Source organism: Centruroides vittatus, unplaced genomic scaffold (assembly GCF_030686945.1).
Source record: "Centruroides vittatus isolate TY-2023 unplaced genomic scaffold, ASM3068694v2 scaffold_373, whole genome shotgun sequence".
Classification (NCBI taxonomy): domain Eukaryota; kingdom Metazoa; phylum Arthropoda; class Arachnida; order Scorpiones; family Buthidae; genus Centruroides; species Centruroides vittatus.
Window position 1 is genome coordinate 410,556 of NW_027122704.1, and position 18,205 is coordinate 428,760.

At 31.5% G+C, this 18,205-nt stretch overlaps 1 protein-coding gene across 1 annotated transcript in view; it reads left to right on the plus strand.

Moving 5' to 3' along the window:
* Positions 1-18,205, plus strand: part of LOC136988658 (uncharacterized aarF domain-containing protein kinase 5-like) — a 49,789-nt gene that overhangs the window by 5,569 nt on the left and 26,015 nt on the right. The window contains exons 2-4 of the mRNA XM_067286568.1: positions 9,786-9,849; positions 15,942-16,142; positions 16,513-16,653. Coding sequence (XP_067142669.1) covers positions 9,786-9,849; positions 15,942-16,142; positions 16,513-16,653 — 406 coding nt within the window. The remainder of the gene's footprint in view (positions 1-9,785; positions 9,850-15,941; positions 16,143-16,512; positions 16,654-18,205) is intronic.

Here is an 18,205-nt window from a genome sequence, read left to right on the forward strand (position 1 = left end):
TGAGATAAATAGTTTATATTTCCTCATCCTTGGTTGGCATATTTTTGTAGATGTAACTTCAAGAACTCATTGTATTTGCTTAGGTATTGATTCAAGAGAAGATTCACATAAAAAGGCATTAAAGAACATTTTAAGAAACATTTTATTTTCCTGCAAGCACTTTTGACGCAGTAATGAACGTTGTCCTCAAGCAGAAACGGAATCAAACTGATTTTGAATGGATTTTTAAATTGGAACAAAAAAGGCATTAGCCGTTTAGAACATAACAAGTTTAAAAATAAAAAAACATAATGTCGTTGTGCAATCACCTTACTGTGCCGAGAAGGCAGGGTATAGGAACAAAGCTAATGTTGGTATTTTAATCATTTATATAGATTGATCCAAACCCCGGGCAAGTTGAGGGTGGGAGAGTTGCAAGGAGACAGCAGCGTGTGAAGAGGGGCCTCCCCAATGTACACCAAATTCCTTTCTTCACAGTGCCTGAGCATCACCACATGCTCCCAAAGCGGTGTGTGGTGGTTCGCTGTACAACCATCTTGGACAGCTTGGTGTCACAGTTGCCCACTGCGACAGAATGTTGGTGCTCTGATATGTGGCTAGACAGCATCCTGATGGTTGCCCCTATACAGTGGGTGTGTGCCCCCAACATTGGGTTTTCCAATGTCGGAAGTACGCTCCCAATGTTTACACTTGTATAAGCAGTGGCTTATGCAAGTGTAAACATTGTACTTATTCAAAATCTCAGCATCAATCCAGTGAGATGCTGCCAGAACTGACACCTCTGGCATTTTTGAGTGAACACAAATGCTGACTGCTGGGGATCGGAAAAGAAAAACAAGAAAAATGGTGAATGAATGGACTTAAATTTATTTTTGAACTCATTTAATGAGAACAGCTTAATGAAAAATGAATATTTTGAAAAGAGAAAGAGGGATGAAGATTTGTTGAGGGATTGTTATAAAATCATAAAGAGAAAAAGATTTGTTTTACTAAAAATCTGATTACTCCTGGATATAAAATCAAAAATGTAATTAATGCTTCTGGTCCTTTATATATTATTTTATTAATATTGGTCTATTGTGACTATAATCTGTTAATAGAACTTATTACATTAACTTAACTTGTGGATAAAATTAGAAATATTGAATCAGTTTCTGTGTTCAAAAGTATAAACTGTTCTTTGCACCTGTATTTTCTTGTATTTCCAACCTTAAGTAAGTAAGAAATTAAAAAAAAGTTATAATTAATTAATTAACTAAAATATAAAATATTTTAACCAGGAAAAAAAGTAAAAAATTTAATATAAAGCTATAAATAGCAATAAAAAAGAAACAAGCAACATGTATTTGGACTTTTATCTTGCAGGAAAGGGAAGGAAACTTTGAAGACTTATGAATAGGTTAGGAATTAGTTATCTAAAGTTACTAAAATTTAAAGTGCAGTAGAATCTTGTTTTCATGGATTGCTTGTGATATAATAGATTCCAAGAATCCATTATATCACAAACAACAGATTTCCCAAATGCCCAAGAAAACATTGATTATTTGAAAAAATTTCCATTTTTTTTAATCTCCAACATATAAGAAATATTAGTACTTGAAATTATTCAGTCTCTTGAGATCTCTATTTTTCATTTATAGAAACACCTACGTTACAAGATTGTACGAGGGTGGATCAAATATAAATGGGATTTATTTTATATTTTAAAATTATTTATTAAAAAATAAAAAAAAACATTATGATTTATTGATTTGTTTTATAAAACCGTGTCTTGTTCTATAATTTAGACTTGATAAACACTAATGTTGTGTGTTTTTTTCCCTTAAAGACACTTGGCAAGTTTTCTATCAGATATTATTCGTTCTCGTTGATACGGTACTCTGTCTGTACACGTTTCGGGCCTTGCCCCTCCTCAGTCAACTGTTGATTATCTTTTTTAAAAAATGTAAAATTTTTGTTAACTGTATACATTATGTTGTAAGAAGTTCATCGACTATAAAAGGTGTATTATAACTTTAAAAGTTCTCTGCAAAACATAAAAATATATTACAAATATGAAAGATTTTTAAAACTGTTTCCGCCCCCTTTTTCTCTTCCACCCCCTCCTTGACTTTACACTGGTACGGCCAGTGTTGCCATGCATGGCGTTCGCCGCCTTGTGGTCATTTACCAAAACTTTTTTGCAGGCTCATTTTTTCAAAAGAAATTGTTTTTCCCCAAAATATTTTAATTTATAATATATTAAGCCAGTTGTCGTTTATTTTAAGGCTTAGGTTTTTATTTATATTGTCTTTACTTTTTATAATTTCTATGGTTTCCTTAAACTTCCGGTTGTACGTTAATTTTTCTTTATGCAGTATTTTGACGTTATCTTTGTCTATGTTGCAGTTATTTAGAGTACAATGTTCGTAAAATGCAGAATTAATTTATTGTATTTTAAATCTGCTATATGTTCTTTCAGTCTGGTTTTTACTTTTCTTTTTGTTTCTCCTATGTAATATTTTTTATTTTTGCAGGTACACGGAATTTTATATACTGCACTTTGAACTTCGGTCGGTATTTGTTGGTTTTTTAACGGGTTCAAGGTTAACAGCTTGCTCTCTATTTTTTGATATGTTGGTGCTAATTTGTAGTTTATTCTTTTTATTTCTGTATTGATTTGTTCATATAAGCCTTTGATATAAGGAAATTTAATATATTTTGTTTTAGTTACTTGTTTATTTTGGTTAAGCGTTTGTGGGTTTTTAAGTTTGGTTTCCCATCTGTTTAACAGTCTTTGCGGGTATCCAGCTAGGAGAAATTTCGTTCTTAATTCCATGAGGTCTTCATGTACGTGTACTTCTTGGCTTGTCCGGTTTTTTATTTTGTCATATTCCATTTTATATATATTGTACTTGACGTATAAAGGCATTTTTGAGTGGTATCTGATTGTTTCTTGGTTAGAACTTGGCTTTTTGTATATTCTATATTCTAGATGTTGTTTTAGTCTTGTTATTGTAATATCTAGGTAATTTATTGTTTGCTTTGTTATATCTTCGTTTTCTATTTTAAATTTTATTGCGTTGTGTATATCATTTACTTGCTTATTAATTTCTTCTATATTAATTTCTGTTTCGTCGTATATTATTAAAATGTCGTCAACGTATCTTTTGTAAAATTTTATGGCTGGTATATTATATATTATGTTATCTATATCTATCATAATCAGTTCGGCTAGTTTTGGGCCAATCACCGATCCCATGCTTATTCCTTCTGTTTGGGTATAGTATTCTCCATTGGTTTCGAAGTGGTTACTTCTATACGTAAATTCTATTAAATCTATTATTTCTTTGTTGACGTTTAAATTATTAAGTTTTTCTTCTATTATGTCCCAAGTTATTGATGGATACATATCAACTATGTCCAGGCTAGCCATTCTGTATTTGTCTTTTATATCGATTTTATTTAGTTCTTGTATAAGTTCGTCTGCGTTTTTAATTGCAAGTTGTGAGTTATCGTATTTTTTAAGCTTTTGTTTTAAAAATTTTTCTAGGTTGTATAAGGTTGAATATTTAAAATCTATTATTGGTCTTACTTTTTCGCCTATCTTATGCGTTTTAAGTTTTATATTTAGTTTTGGTATACGGTTATTTTCTTCATTTAGTATAAACCATTTTTCTGTTTTAGTAATTTCTTTAAGTTTTTCTAGTTTATTAATTCTTTTTTTAAGCTCTGAATATATTACTTCTATAGGATTTATAGGTAGCTTTTTAAATTTATGATTTGTTACAATTTCTTGTTTTTTATTTTTTATCCATTCTTGAGTAACTATTACTATTTGTTTTGATTTATCAGCTTTAATAATTCCTAATGTATTGTCTTTTAGGAAGTTGTTCAAATTCTGAATTTGGGTTTTATATTGAAAGTAACTAGGATCTTTTATTATTGTTTTGTTTCCTTCTCTAGTTATATATGTTCTGATTTTATTACTTAGTTTAGTTTTCATTATAGTTGATTCTGCTTCAGGTAGATCGTTACACATTTTATCTAGATTCGGTATTATGTTTAGAACGTCCCATTTGTTGGGGCCGTTGAAGTCTAATCCTTTATGTAATATCTCTTTGATGTTTATTGGAAGGTTTATTCCAGTTTTATTTAATATAAGTGTTTCTTTCCAACTTGCGAGTTGTATTTTAGTTGGGTATTGAAATTTTTTGATTAATTTTTTATATTTATTGTCTTCGTATTGTTGGTTATATTTTGCTAGTTCTTTAGTATCTTGTGGCGATCTTATCTTAGTTTTTTTCCCATATTTTTTAAGGGTTCTTTTTAATCTTCTAATTTTTATATATTTGTATTTTATCGCTGCTCTAAGAATTTTAAAGTTGATATAATTTCTTTCTCTTGTAGGTATAGCTTCTGCTATTGATTTTGGTAAAGATAATGTTCTAAGGGGTGTCCGTTCATTTAGGTGCGCTTTTAGGTACTTTAAGTCTATAGAAAGTTTTTCTATCTCACCTTGTATTTTTTCTTCTTGTTTATAATCCTGATGTTGACTTCTTTGCATTTTATTTGATGAATCTTGCCGTTTCTAGTTTCCTTTGATTTGTTGATTTGTTTTATAAAACCGTGTCTTGTTCTATAATTTAGAATTATAGAACAAGACACGGTTTTATAAAACAAATCAACAAATCAAAGGAAACTAGAAACGGCAAGATTCATCAAATAAAATGCAAAGAAGTCAACATCAGGATTATAAACAAGAAGAAAAAATACAAGGTGAGATAGAAAAACTTTCTATAGACTTAAAGTACCTAAAAGCGCACCTAAATGAACGGACACCCCTTAGAACATTATCTTTACCAAAATCAATAGCAGAAGCTATACCTACAAGAGAAAGAAATTATATCAACTTTAAAATTCTTAGAGCAGCGATAAAATACAAATATATAAAAATTAGAAGATTAAAAAGAACCCTTAAAAAATATGGGAAAAAAACTAAGATAAGATCGCCACAAGATACTAAAGAACTAGCAAAATATAACCAACAATACGAAGACAATAAATATAAAAAATTAATCAAAAAATTTCAATACCCAACTAAAATACAACTCGCAAGTTGGAAAGAAACACTTATATTAAATAAAACTGGAATAAACCTTCCAATAAACATCAAAGAGATATTACATAAAGGATTAGACTTCAACGGCCCCAACAAATGGGACGTTCTAAACATAATACCGAATCTAGATAAAATGTGTAACGATCTACCTGAAGCAGAATCAACTATAATGAAAACTAAACTAAGTAATAAAATCAGAACATATATAACTAGAGAAGGAAACAAAACAATAATAAAAGATCCTAGTTACTTTCAATATAAAACCCAAATTCAGAATTTGAACAACTTCCTAAAAGACAATACATTAGGAATTATTAAAGCTGATAAATCAAAACAAATAGTAATAGTTACTCAAGAATGGATAAAAAATAAAAAACAAGAAATTGTAACAAATCATAAATTTAAAAAGCTACCTATAAATCCTATAGAAGTAATATATTCAGAGCTTAAAAAAAGAATTAATAAACTAGAAAAACTTAAAGAAATTACTAAAACAGAAAAATGGTTTATACTAAATGAAGAAAATAACCGTATACCAAAACTAAATATAAAACTTAAAACGCATAAGATAGGCGAAAAAGTAAGACCAATAATAGATTTTAAATATTCAACCTTATACAACCTAGAAAAATTTTTAAAACAAAAGCTTAAAAAATACGATAACTCACAACTTGCAATTAAAAACGCAGACGAACTTATACAAGAACTAAATAAAATCGATATAAAAGACAAATACAGAATGGCTAGCCTGGACATAGTTGATATGTATCCATCAATAACTTGGGACATAATAGAAGAAAAACTTAATAATTTAAACGTCAACAAAGAAATAATAGATTTAATAGAATTTACGTATAGAAGTAACCACTTCGAAACCAATGGAGAATACTATACCCAAACAGAAGGAATAAGCATGGGATCGGTGATTGGCCCAAAACTAGCCGAACTGATTATGATAGATATAGATAACATAATATATAATATACCAGCCATAAAATTTTACAAAAGATACGTTGACGACATTTTAATAATATACGACGAAACAGAAATTAATATAGAAGAAATTAATAAGCAAGTAAATGATATACACAACGCAATAAAATTTAAAATAGAAAACGAAGATATAACAAAGCAAACAATAAATTACCTAGATATTACAATAACAAGACTAAAACAACATCTAGAATATAGAATATACAAAAAGCCAAGTTCTAACCAAGAAACAATCAGATACCACTCAAAAATGCCTTTATACGTCAAGTACAATATATATAAAATGGAATATGACAAAATAAAAAACCGGACAAGCCAAGAAGTACACGTACATGAAGACCTCATGGAATTAAGAACGAAATTTCTCCTAGCTGGATACCCGCAAAGACTGTTAAACAGATGGGAAACCAAACTTAAAAACCCACAAACGCTTAACCAAAATAAACAAGTAACTAAAACAAAATATATTAAATTTCCTTATATCAAAGGCTTATATGAACAAATCAATACAGAAATAAAAAGAATAAACTACAAATTAGCACCAACATATCAAAAAATAGAGAGCAAGCTGTTAACCTTGAACCCGTTAAAAAACCAACAAATACCGACCGAAGTTCAAAGTGCAGTATATAAAATTCCGTGTACCTGCAAAAATAAAAAATATTACATAGGAGAAACAAAAAGAAAAGTAAAAACCAGACTGAAAGAACATATAGCAGATTTAAAATACAATAAATTAATTCTGCATTTTACGAACATTGTACTCTAAATAACTGCAACATAGACAAAGATAACGTCAAAATACTGCATAAAGAAAAATTAACGTACAACCGGAAGTTTAAGGAAACCATAGAAATTATAAAAAGTAAAGACAATATAAATAAAAACCTAAGCCTTAAAATAAACGACAACTGGCTTAATATATTATAAATTAAAATATTTTGGGGAAAAACAATTTCTTTTGAAAAAATGAGCCTGCAAAAAAGTTTTGGTAAATGACCACAAGGCGGCGAACGCCATGCATGGCAACACTGGCCGTACCAGTGTAAAGTCAAGGAGGGGGTGGAAGAGAAAAAGGGGGCGGAAACAGTTTTAAAAATCTTTCATATTTGTAATATATTTTTATGTTTTGCAGAGAACTTTTAAAGTTATAATACACCTTTTATAGTCGATGAACTTCTTACAACATAATGTATACAGTTAACAAAAATTTTACATTTTTTAAAAAAGATAATCAACAGTTGACTGAGGAGGGGCAAGGCCCGAAACGTGTACAGACAGAGTACCGTATCAACGAGAACGAATAATATCTGATAGAAAACTTGCCAAGTGTCTTTAAATGGGATTTATTTTATGTTTTAAAATTATTTATTAAAAAATAAAAAAAAACATTATGATTTATTTTTCTACATAGCTTCCTGCTATAGAAATACATTTTTCCCAGCGAGAAAAAAGGTTTCTTATTCCAATATCGTAGAATGAAGTTGATTGCATCAGGAGCCAATTCCGCACGAATTCCTCCACTACTGCATCATCTCGAATCGCTGCTCTCCTATAGCTTCTTTAAGTGGCCCAAACAAATGAAAATCGCAGGGCGATAGGTCCAGGCTGTAGGGAGGATGATCAAGTGCAGTCCAGTGCATTTCGTTAAGTTTTGAGACTGTTAGAGCTGCAGTATGGGGCCTGGCGTTGTCATGGAGGAGAATGACATCTCGATTGCTTGACAGCTTCCATAACTTATTCTGACCTTCTCTGCAATTTCACAAACTCTGATTCATCTCTCCTCTTCAATAATGTCTCGAACTGCTCGAATGTTTTCACTTGTGATGCTGGTCCGAGGACGATGATCGTGTTTCTGATTTTCAACTTGTGTTCGTCCTTCCTTGAACTTTTTATGCCAGGCAAACAGAAGAGTTCTTGACAGTGTTTGATCCCCAAACTGTGCAGTCATCTGCAAAAAATTTGTCGCATTGATTCCTTCACGAGCAAGAAATTGTATGATTATGCATTGCACAACAGAGGGGTGTACCTGTTACTCTGACATCATGAGCACTACTGACGAATTGGTTGAAAGTATGAAACGGCCAGCATTTCCCACTCCTAATGACCCTACCCAATCAGACTAGATGCGCGGGCCCTGTACTGCCAATCTTAGTTGCTCAGGAATAAAAATCCCATTTATATTTGCTTCACCCTCGTAATATTATGCCATACATGTATACAACAAAGCTGGCAGAAACTGTATATACCAGCGGTTCCCAAAGTGTGCGGTGCAGCTTCCTCACAGGGGTGCCACAAAATGTTATAAAATTTTTATAATAGAATTTAATGTACTTTTTAGAATTTGTATAATGTACTTGTTGGAATTTGACATAGGGCGTCTTGGGAAAATCTGCATTTATCAAGAGCGCCTAGAATCAAAAAAGTTCAAGAACCACTGGTATGTACTGTAAGCATAAAAAGAGGCAACTTTAGTTGACTTTGTGATCTGCTAAAAAACACATCCATCTTGGTTTGTTTTGATGAAGCTTTTCTGCCTATTGATTAACAATATCATGTACCGTACAACCTGTTAATTTATCCTGAAACTCATCAGGATGGTCTTTAAAACGTTGTAAGACTTGATGGTCTTGCTAAATTTCATCACTACACTTGGACCAGAGTCAGAATGTTCACTGGATGGCTCAATCATATCAGACTGCTGACTCTTTTTGTACAATTGAAGAATTGTACATATCCCAGATATTCATCATTGATCTCTACAAATTCTTTGAAACAGCCAAATATTAACTAAACATTGAAAAAAAACATGAAGTTTACAATACATGAGGCTAGAAAAAATCTGTTATTCTGAGTTACAGATCCACTAAAAGGAAGTAAAATTACATTCATTTGGCAACATCTGGAAAAAAAATCTACTATTCCAAGATATTCGTTGTTCCACGAGTCATTAAAATGAAATTCTACTGTAATTATGGTTTAAGATTTTATAATTTAAAAAAAATCATTTTATTATATAATTAAAAAGAATTTATTGTATTTTAGAAATATAACTAATAAAATATCTGTTAGGAGTGATAAAAAGGTCCAAAATACAAGAAAATGTTATATACAGATGCAAATACAGTATAAGTTTATAGTTTTGAATCAAGAGACTGATTCAATCTCTCTAATTTCATTCACAAGTTAAATCAGTGTAAGTCCTATTAATAGATTATGGTCACAATAGACTAATATTAGTAAAACTAGAGCTTATTGTAACACTGTACAATAAGCTGTGTCGTGTGAACTCATTTTTCAGGGGGGAGTCAACTTATCAGAATTCTAAAAAGTGTGAAACAGAAAAAGTATGTTGATTTATCCAGTGGTGACGAGTTAAACGATGTCGAGTAAACCGAGTTTTTTAACATTAATAACATTAATGCCTACGTAAGTCGGCTGGGACCACAAAAACTGACTACGTAACCGACAAGTGTCGAGTTATCCGGGTGACGACTTATGCGGACTCGACTGTATATATATATATACAGTACTTTATATGTGCTTCAAATATTAAAAATTAAAATATGGTTCTTAGAGCTATTATTATGATATCATTTTTACTAAAACTTCTGTAATCTTTTAAATAACTATTACAATAAAATGTAAATTAAAATATTTATTTTATAGTTTTAATTAAATATTTTTGTAGGTCATTAAAGATAGGAATGATGATTTCCTTGGACTACAAATGGTCTCTTTTTGGATTAGTTAAGGTAAGCAATTGTAGTAAAGTAAAAATAAATAAATATTTGCCATTTAATAGGAAAATTTTAATTTAACTTTTTTTTTTTTATTTTATAAATATTGCTTTGGAGATAATATTTAGAATTTATAAAATGAATAAGTTTTATCTCAGATTATTACATTGTAATCAAAGTTTATTATTAAGTATATAAAAATAGATTTAATATCTCAAAATTTAATACAAAAAACATCTACATTTAATGATTTTAGATTAATAATTGTAAGTAAAAAAATAATTCTAATCAATTTTCTGCAGTTAATGTTGTTTTAGCAGCTATCATAATTCTTTTTCTCTAAATTATATGATTTAAAATATTTAATGTCTTATTTATCAAAATAATTTACAAGGTCTGACCAAAAAGTATCAACCTTATTTTTTTTCTTTGTAAGTATTTGCAAGACGAGGAGGAGACAAAGTTGTTATGTGACCTTGGACCCTAATACATATGTGTGAATTTTAGTGAGCCTGTCCTATCCAGCAATCACTATCAGTTAGCCATGATAGTTGCATATTTATACTGTTGTCACATTAGTGACTAAATAAAAATGGTGGAATATCATGGGTCCTGACTTCATGGAGATTATAATCAAAGATGAGACCTGGGTCTACAGGTATAATCTTGAAACAAAGACAATCTTTCCAATGGAAAATGTCATGTCCTCTATGGCCTTCACATTGCTGCATGGTACACCAATCATGCAGCAATGTGAAGGTCATTTTGACCATTTTTTTCAACCACCAAGGTGTAGTTTGTCATGAGTACACTCTTCATAGACAAACTGTGACAAAGGAGTAATACCTGATTGTTTTATGTCACCTATGAGATGTGTTAGGTTCAAGAGACCACAGCTCTTGCAACTGGTTCATTCATCATGATAATGATGTGGCCTATGGATAATATCTCATTCAGACACACCTTGCAAAACACAGTATTGCACAGGTTCAACAGCCTTCTTACTCCCCAGACATGGCTTTGGCTGACTTTTTGGCTCTTTCTCAAACTCAAGAAGCCACTCAAAGGAAAGAGAATTCAGGACAGAAGAGATCAAGACTAATGTGACAAAGACTTCCAACATTAGAAGCATCACTGGAAAAAGTGTGTAAACTCAGAAGGACACTACTGTTTGAATCTAATAGATACATAGGTGTTTTTTTCCTGACCTCAGGTTGGATACTTTTTGATCAGACATATATATAATTGTATACACTTTAATATAAAGTATTGTTAAAAGTGTAATAAAAAAAACGATAAGAAAAGATATATATAGACAGAGATGCCATTTTCAATTTCTACATAAATATGGAATACTTAAATGGAATTTTACATATGTTTCATTAATAACTTACAGTTTAAATAAAAAAAAACAAATTATCAGCTTTTTAATGAAAAAATTTCAAACATTAGTGAAAATCAAACAAGATAAAGGAAAACAACCCAATGATCTCACCAGAAGCTAGTATATGTCAGCTTTCTGAGGGATGTCAACTTATACTTATTTTTAGTTGATAGTGTGACACCTCATGATGCCTTTCCCTTGACTTTTAGTTACCTCTGAGGAATTTGCACCTTTGAATACGATGGAGAATGTCCAATTTTAGTCAGCTGTCACCCGTTCTTCCAGCTATTAGGATTAGTGTGTGCGCATTTTCATCCAATCAGGATTTGTATTTGTGCGCTCCATTTGCATTTTTTCTTGGGTGCTATCCACCGTGAGATATATCATCTGAATTCAAAGCTCTACCTCATTGAGAAATGTTTCCCTATGTTTTCCAATGTGAGAAATATTTGTTGGGATTTGTAAGGTACTGAAATTTGTAAACTCTCTCTCTCCACATTGATAACACACTTAACTGCAAATACTGTCTTACTTAGATGTGTAATGTACTGTATGAACTTTTGTGCCATCTAATAAATATTTAAATGTAGTTAATTGTATTAAGTGATCCTTCCAACTGAATCATTTCCTACTCCATAATCTTACTGCTAGACTCGTACAAGACTGTATTATTGCATCTAGAAAGATGCTCAAAAGATTGAGTAGTAGGCGTAACCTGCTTGGTGTCAGAAATTTCTGATTGTAATCACTTACTTTCAGCAATAAGAAGGTTCAAAGACTGCAGAAATACCACAACTGGATGCAATTAGGCTATCCAGGTTGCCACATGTGCAAAGACTATTGAAGTGAAAAAAGAAATTAATACAGTTTCCTTAGTACTTTCAGAAAGTCTAGCATCAAGTGATAAAATTCACAAATAGCATAACTTAAAAATTCAAAAACAACTACAGTAAACGTTTTTCAGCATATTTAACATAAAAGTAGTTGATATATTGTATTTTGACTTGAACACTCACTAAAAATATTATTCAGTCAAAAAAAAAATTGTTTAAAACAAATTCAATATCTTGAAAATATCAAGAAGTTATAAATAACCTACATAAATCATTACAACAGTAAAAGAAGAAAATAATTAATGTGAGCATTATTAAAACATAAATTTGGCTTCTTCACAATTTAAGTAAAAGAATCAGAAAAACAGCGTAAAAATACATTGCTTTAATAACAAAATAGTTCCAAACAATAATGTAAACAAATACAGTAATACCCCAAACTTACGCGATAGGTGGGACCGAGCGATAACAGCATAAGTCAGGGTATAATTTCGCATATAAATACATACAAATTATTTTTAATTGGGGCTGGAGACTGAAGAAAACAATAATTTAGAAAAAAATGTTTAATAAAATCTTAGATAATACATATGTATAACAAATTATGTTATTAAAATCGTAAACCAAAGTTATTTTGATGTAGTAAGCTTCACAAAATTGGCGATTCTCGATCAATCTCAGTCGACCAATCGGCAATTCCCGATGGTCGTAGCTTTATCAGAGGTCCACAGGTGGTGTGACGGTCTGATGACCAATCAGCGGATACGCATTCAAACTCCAACAGTCGCTTCCTCAACTGTCTTTTTGTAACGGTGACTGTTACCAGTTTAAAAAATGGCGGGAATCATGTTCCTGCGTGATTCTACCCCGACAAACAAAAAATAAATTGTAGCTATGCGTCGATTCCACGCAACATATCCGAACATGTAAGCTGAACAATAATGTGGAGGAAGTGAGTAATCAAGAGTTGCATGGCACTCAAACAAAAGATAAATTGACGAGATTTGAAAATTGCGTAACTCTGAGTTTGCATAAGTCAAGGTATTACTGTACTTACATCAGATCTTTCTTTGTAGGTATTGGCAGAGTTAGTTTTTATTTTTCCTTTCACTTTGTCAGAACTGCTACAGTGAAATTTACAAATCATAAAATTCAAATCTGATGAAGCTGAATTTGTGTACTAAACAATTCTTAATTTATTTCAATGGAACGTTAGAGACATGAAGAATAAAAATTTCAGTTCCTCCAAGTGCCTGTAGAGAAAGAATTGATGAGTTTGTTTTTTTGTCATTTGGAATTATTTTGCTATTGCAGAAGTTTTATTTTTTTGTTAATTAAGATGCAAAGCCAAATTTGTGTTTTATGAATATGTAAAGTCTGTTATTTTTTATACACAATCTCTTTTTTTATTTCTTGCTCAACGTTTTAGTAAATGCAAGGAAATGTTTTTCCCCCTTCATTTTTCTTTTTGTCTCTTGTCTTCTGTCTTTCATTTGTTATTTGTTTAACATTCTTCACCAGCATCTCTCTTTCGAAGAAAATGTTTCTTCTTGTTTTATATCCCAAAACCAATTTACAGAAAATTTAATTCACCACTCAATTCTAGACATGAAATAAATAGTCATATCTAGTGAGATTTGCAAAAACTTGCAGATCTTTTATTTTTTCTGTATACATTATTGCAGGGGTCCCCAACCTTTTTGTACCTAAGAGCACATTCTAGAATACCGGCCGGACGGCGGGCACCATTTATTTTTTCAAGGTGAATTTATACTTGGACATAGTTAATAATACATACACATAATGTACAGAAAACATTTAATTCCAAAAATGTAATAAAACATACACAAGACTATTAACAATAATTTTTACAAAACAAGTAATTACTAAACAATGCATACAAAATCTACAGAGTATAAAAATTCTTTATAAAAAATATAAATCTGAAAGTAAATGTGATTTTTGGCATTGCATTTCATTGGCCATTGCTTCGTAATTAGGAGAGTATGATGATATTCCTGCTCGTAAGCAGTTGTCAAGGTGTTCTTCTGTAAGTCGTGATCTGTACTTTGATTTTATGATATTCAGAACGGACCGGTTTATTTCATTTCAGGTATGGGAAATTTGGTTGGTGAAGATTTGACGGAGGGGAAAAAGAGATCGGTCGCATTTCGCTTTGTGCTTTTATCTGTGTTGGACGCCATTTCTACTTTTGAGTGGTTAATCATTAAAAACGAAAAAATTTTTACGTAGCATTTTATTGAAAACCGAAATATTTTTATTTTTATCGTGGTCGCACAGCGGCAGGCACACGTAAAACGATCGGCGGGCGCTATGGTGCCCGCGGGCATAGGGTTGGGGACCACTGCATTATTGTAATAAGCAATACCATTTAGTGTATCTTCATATTCTCTGCTGTAACTTCTGTTTTGTTATCATATATATTGTATTATAATCCATATATTCACAATAAATACTTGTGTATATGCTCATTGCCATAAAAATTAGTGCACCAAGGAGTTGTTGGAACTGAATGAAATTGTAATGGTGTAGAAGTAAGTGGTTACAAAATTAAAGCAAAAGGATCATTTATTGCAGGAAAAATTACAAATGAAAGAATGTTCTAGTACCCTATTGGGCTACCTCTAGTGTGAATACATGATGTGATATGGGTCGCATGGAGGCATACAGGTGCCGTATGGTGTCTTGTGGCATCTCAGTTCACTGTTGCTGCAAGCGATCCTCTAGTTTGGTCAAACTCCTAGGCTGTCCCACTTGGTGTCCCTGCCATGAGAGGCAATACATGTGGCTGCAGATGTCACTAACATACTGCTAGGCTGTCATGGCCCCTTGGATCACTAGTAGAGATGACTGGCTATTGTACTGTACATGATGGCACCCAGATCATCATATCAACTCTGGGGATGATGTGTCACTCCAAATCATAGGCAGGATTGAAGTGTTCACCACAGAGCCTCCAGACATGAACACAACAGTCATCAGTGCCCAAAATGAATCTGGATTCATAACTGTAGATGACCCTGTTCCATTCTATTGCAGTCTAATCTCATTGGGAGTGACATCACTCCAAATGGAGGCTGCATGTGGCTGCCTCCAATGGTGGGTGGTGTCAATAGCAGCACACTTAATGGCCATTGCATTGCCAAAGGTTTCTCACCCATGCACCTTGAAATGGTACAGAAAGACACAGGGACCTGTAATGATGGCACCTCCTGTGTCTAAACGGTAGACAATGATATGGTCAGCTGTGTGCATGCTTGTCGGAGGACCAGGCAGTCCTCTCAGCTAGTGGTCTGTTGAGGGCATTCTGAGCCTAGGTGCTCCTGGCAGAGTATGTGCGAGCTCTCTCTTAACCACTGGTCTCAACACCACATAACAGTGTTGTCAGAACAGCCACCTAGGTGGCGGGTTACTCAAGATGACCATTTAGCATCTCAACTCAGTCAGTTGTTCATATGGTCTTCGATTTAATGTAAAGGCATCTCAAGTGATACAGTGTCCCTCTGCAAGAGATAAACTACAGATAGGATGCCTTTGCATGCTTTTTTTTATAGGTCAAGGTGGATGCACTTTAATGCTCTCTGCTGGCATTATGCAATGAGCCATTAGGCTATAACTCTAACCATTTTTAATCTACTTGAGACTTATCTGCATGCCAAGTTTTGATTATCAAGATTTTTAGAAAAATATAGCAGAATATTCAGATTAGGAATTTTGTTATATTAATTATTAATTTTAAGTTTTTATTAGAAATATTCTGTTTTAAATATTAATATAATTTAAACCATTGATAATCTGTGAAAAACAATGATTAGATTAGATTATTGATTAAATTAAATAATAATATTTTCTCTAATGTATACTTACAGGAATCTGAAGAATATATTAAAACTATAAAACTATGTCATAAAAGAGGAGCTGAAAATATTCTGGTTGGTTGCTTAAAAAATGGAGGTTTATATATAAAATTAGGACAAAGTTTAGTGACTCTTAATCATATTTTGCCTATTGAATATACTGAAACGTTATCGGTTTTACATAATAAAGCTTTAGAAAGAAAACCTGATGAGGTATTACGTTTTTGTTTAATAAAAATAATAGTTACATTAAAAAATTAATTATAATTTAGAATTAAAATTTTATTGGTTTTTTTTTTTATAATTGACTGAAAGTTTAGAAATTAGATTGATATTAGGCATTGAATAACCTTATTTTGTAACTTAAAATGATTTATGTAAAAATATTAATGAATAGCAGTAGTCTGTGAATTGAAATCTCTTCATGCTCCGAAAATTTGTTCTTTTTTATGTTCTTGGACACAAAAATGTTTTTACTTCGCAGGCTACAATGGAGACTTTTCTTTTGGCCGATTTTATCTCAAATAGATTAAGCCCAATTTTGGCCGATTTCATGTTTAAAGAGTTATATTAAATTTTTCAGTTGCAAGAGTTATTTATTGAAGAGTTTGGAAAACCACCCGAAGAAATATTTTCTGAATTTGATATACATCCTATTGCCGCTGCAAGTTTGGCTCAAGTTTATAGAGCAATTACTTTTAATGGAGAGGAAGTAGCTGTTAAAGTATGTTTGTGATAAATTCCATGTATGAGGAATGTCACTCCAAACTGTGTCTTATTGACTTTTCAAAATTTTTGAATCATCCATGTTATCTAATTATTAATATAAAGAACTATCATAATAAAATATTCTTATTGTTTAAAAATAATATTATAGCATTCTGCATTTTGGTTTATAAATTAATGTTAGCATCGTCGTGTTTAAATATGTAAAAGACTTTACTAAATACCGAAAATTATGCAGAAGTGAATAAGATATGCTTTGGAATGACACACACCATATATATTTGATTTATTAATAGTTTAGCTTTACTTTAAAAAAATTTACAATGCAATTTTAAAATATATAGTGAGCAATTATTTATTATGAACTTGTCACAATGCCAAGTTGCAATTTTTAATCATTATTTAATTTTCAAAAATTACACGACTTCCAGTCAACCAGAAATTTACATATAGTTAACCCGGGTGAGGTCGCAAAGGTCAACAGCTGATAGAGGTTGCTGCGGGTCACCTCGACCCGCATTTTAGATATTAATTTTTTTCTTAACAGTTAAACTTTTTTCACTTTTTTCTTTTAAATGTTATTTTTCATTCTGTTTAGTAATTTAATAAATATATATGTTTACTTTGTAAGCCTTAGTTAATTATTTATTAACATTCGAATTTACATATTAAATTTTGGGGAAAATTTTTATAAGTATCTGAAAAATGTTAACTATTTAAAAAAAAACATGAAATAATTAGTGATGATAGAAGTTATTTTAATCATAGAAAAGGTATGCCACTTTATGATTTTAAAAAATTATATTTATTTTATTTACATTACATTAATAATACAAATTTACGCAGACGTCAAGGGTCGCTGCGGGTCACTATGACCCCAAAGAGCAATTATCTCTTAAAGCGTTCTGAAAAACTGAGTAACGGCGATATGTTCCGATAATAACAATAAATTTAGGAAGCTACTGTGAGTCACATCGGTAAAACTTAATTATTAACGATTCAGTCGATCATGAAATAGGGGGTGCGGGTCAGAATGGGTCATGCGACCCCTCCCGGGTTAATTGGGTTCTCCACCCTCAAGCTTTTCATATCTGGTCTGGATTTTAGTGGTATCTTTCCCCTGTAAATCAAGTCATTCTGATTGTATGTCTAACTCCATTCTCAAGAAAATTTTGGATTGAAATAACATGACTTCCAGTCCAGACCAGAAATTTATCTATAGTTATTTGGGGCCCTTGGCCCCTAAGCTTTCTGCATCTGGTCTCAATTTTAATCTATTTAATCCCGTTTTTGAGATTAATGAAGGGTGGACAGACTGACTGATGGATGGACAATGGGAATGTATAGGTCTGCAATTTGAAAATTGCAGCCCAATCACATCTAACAACAATATAATATTATTAACCAGATTTCAAAACAGTAATAGGACTTGTTACACTGGTGTAGTTTCCATTTAGCAAATAGAGGAAATCTTATTCAGAAAAATCAAAACAAAATATCTTTATTTTCATCTGATTTTTTATTTTGATTTTTCTGAATAAGATCTCCTC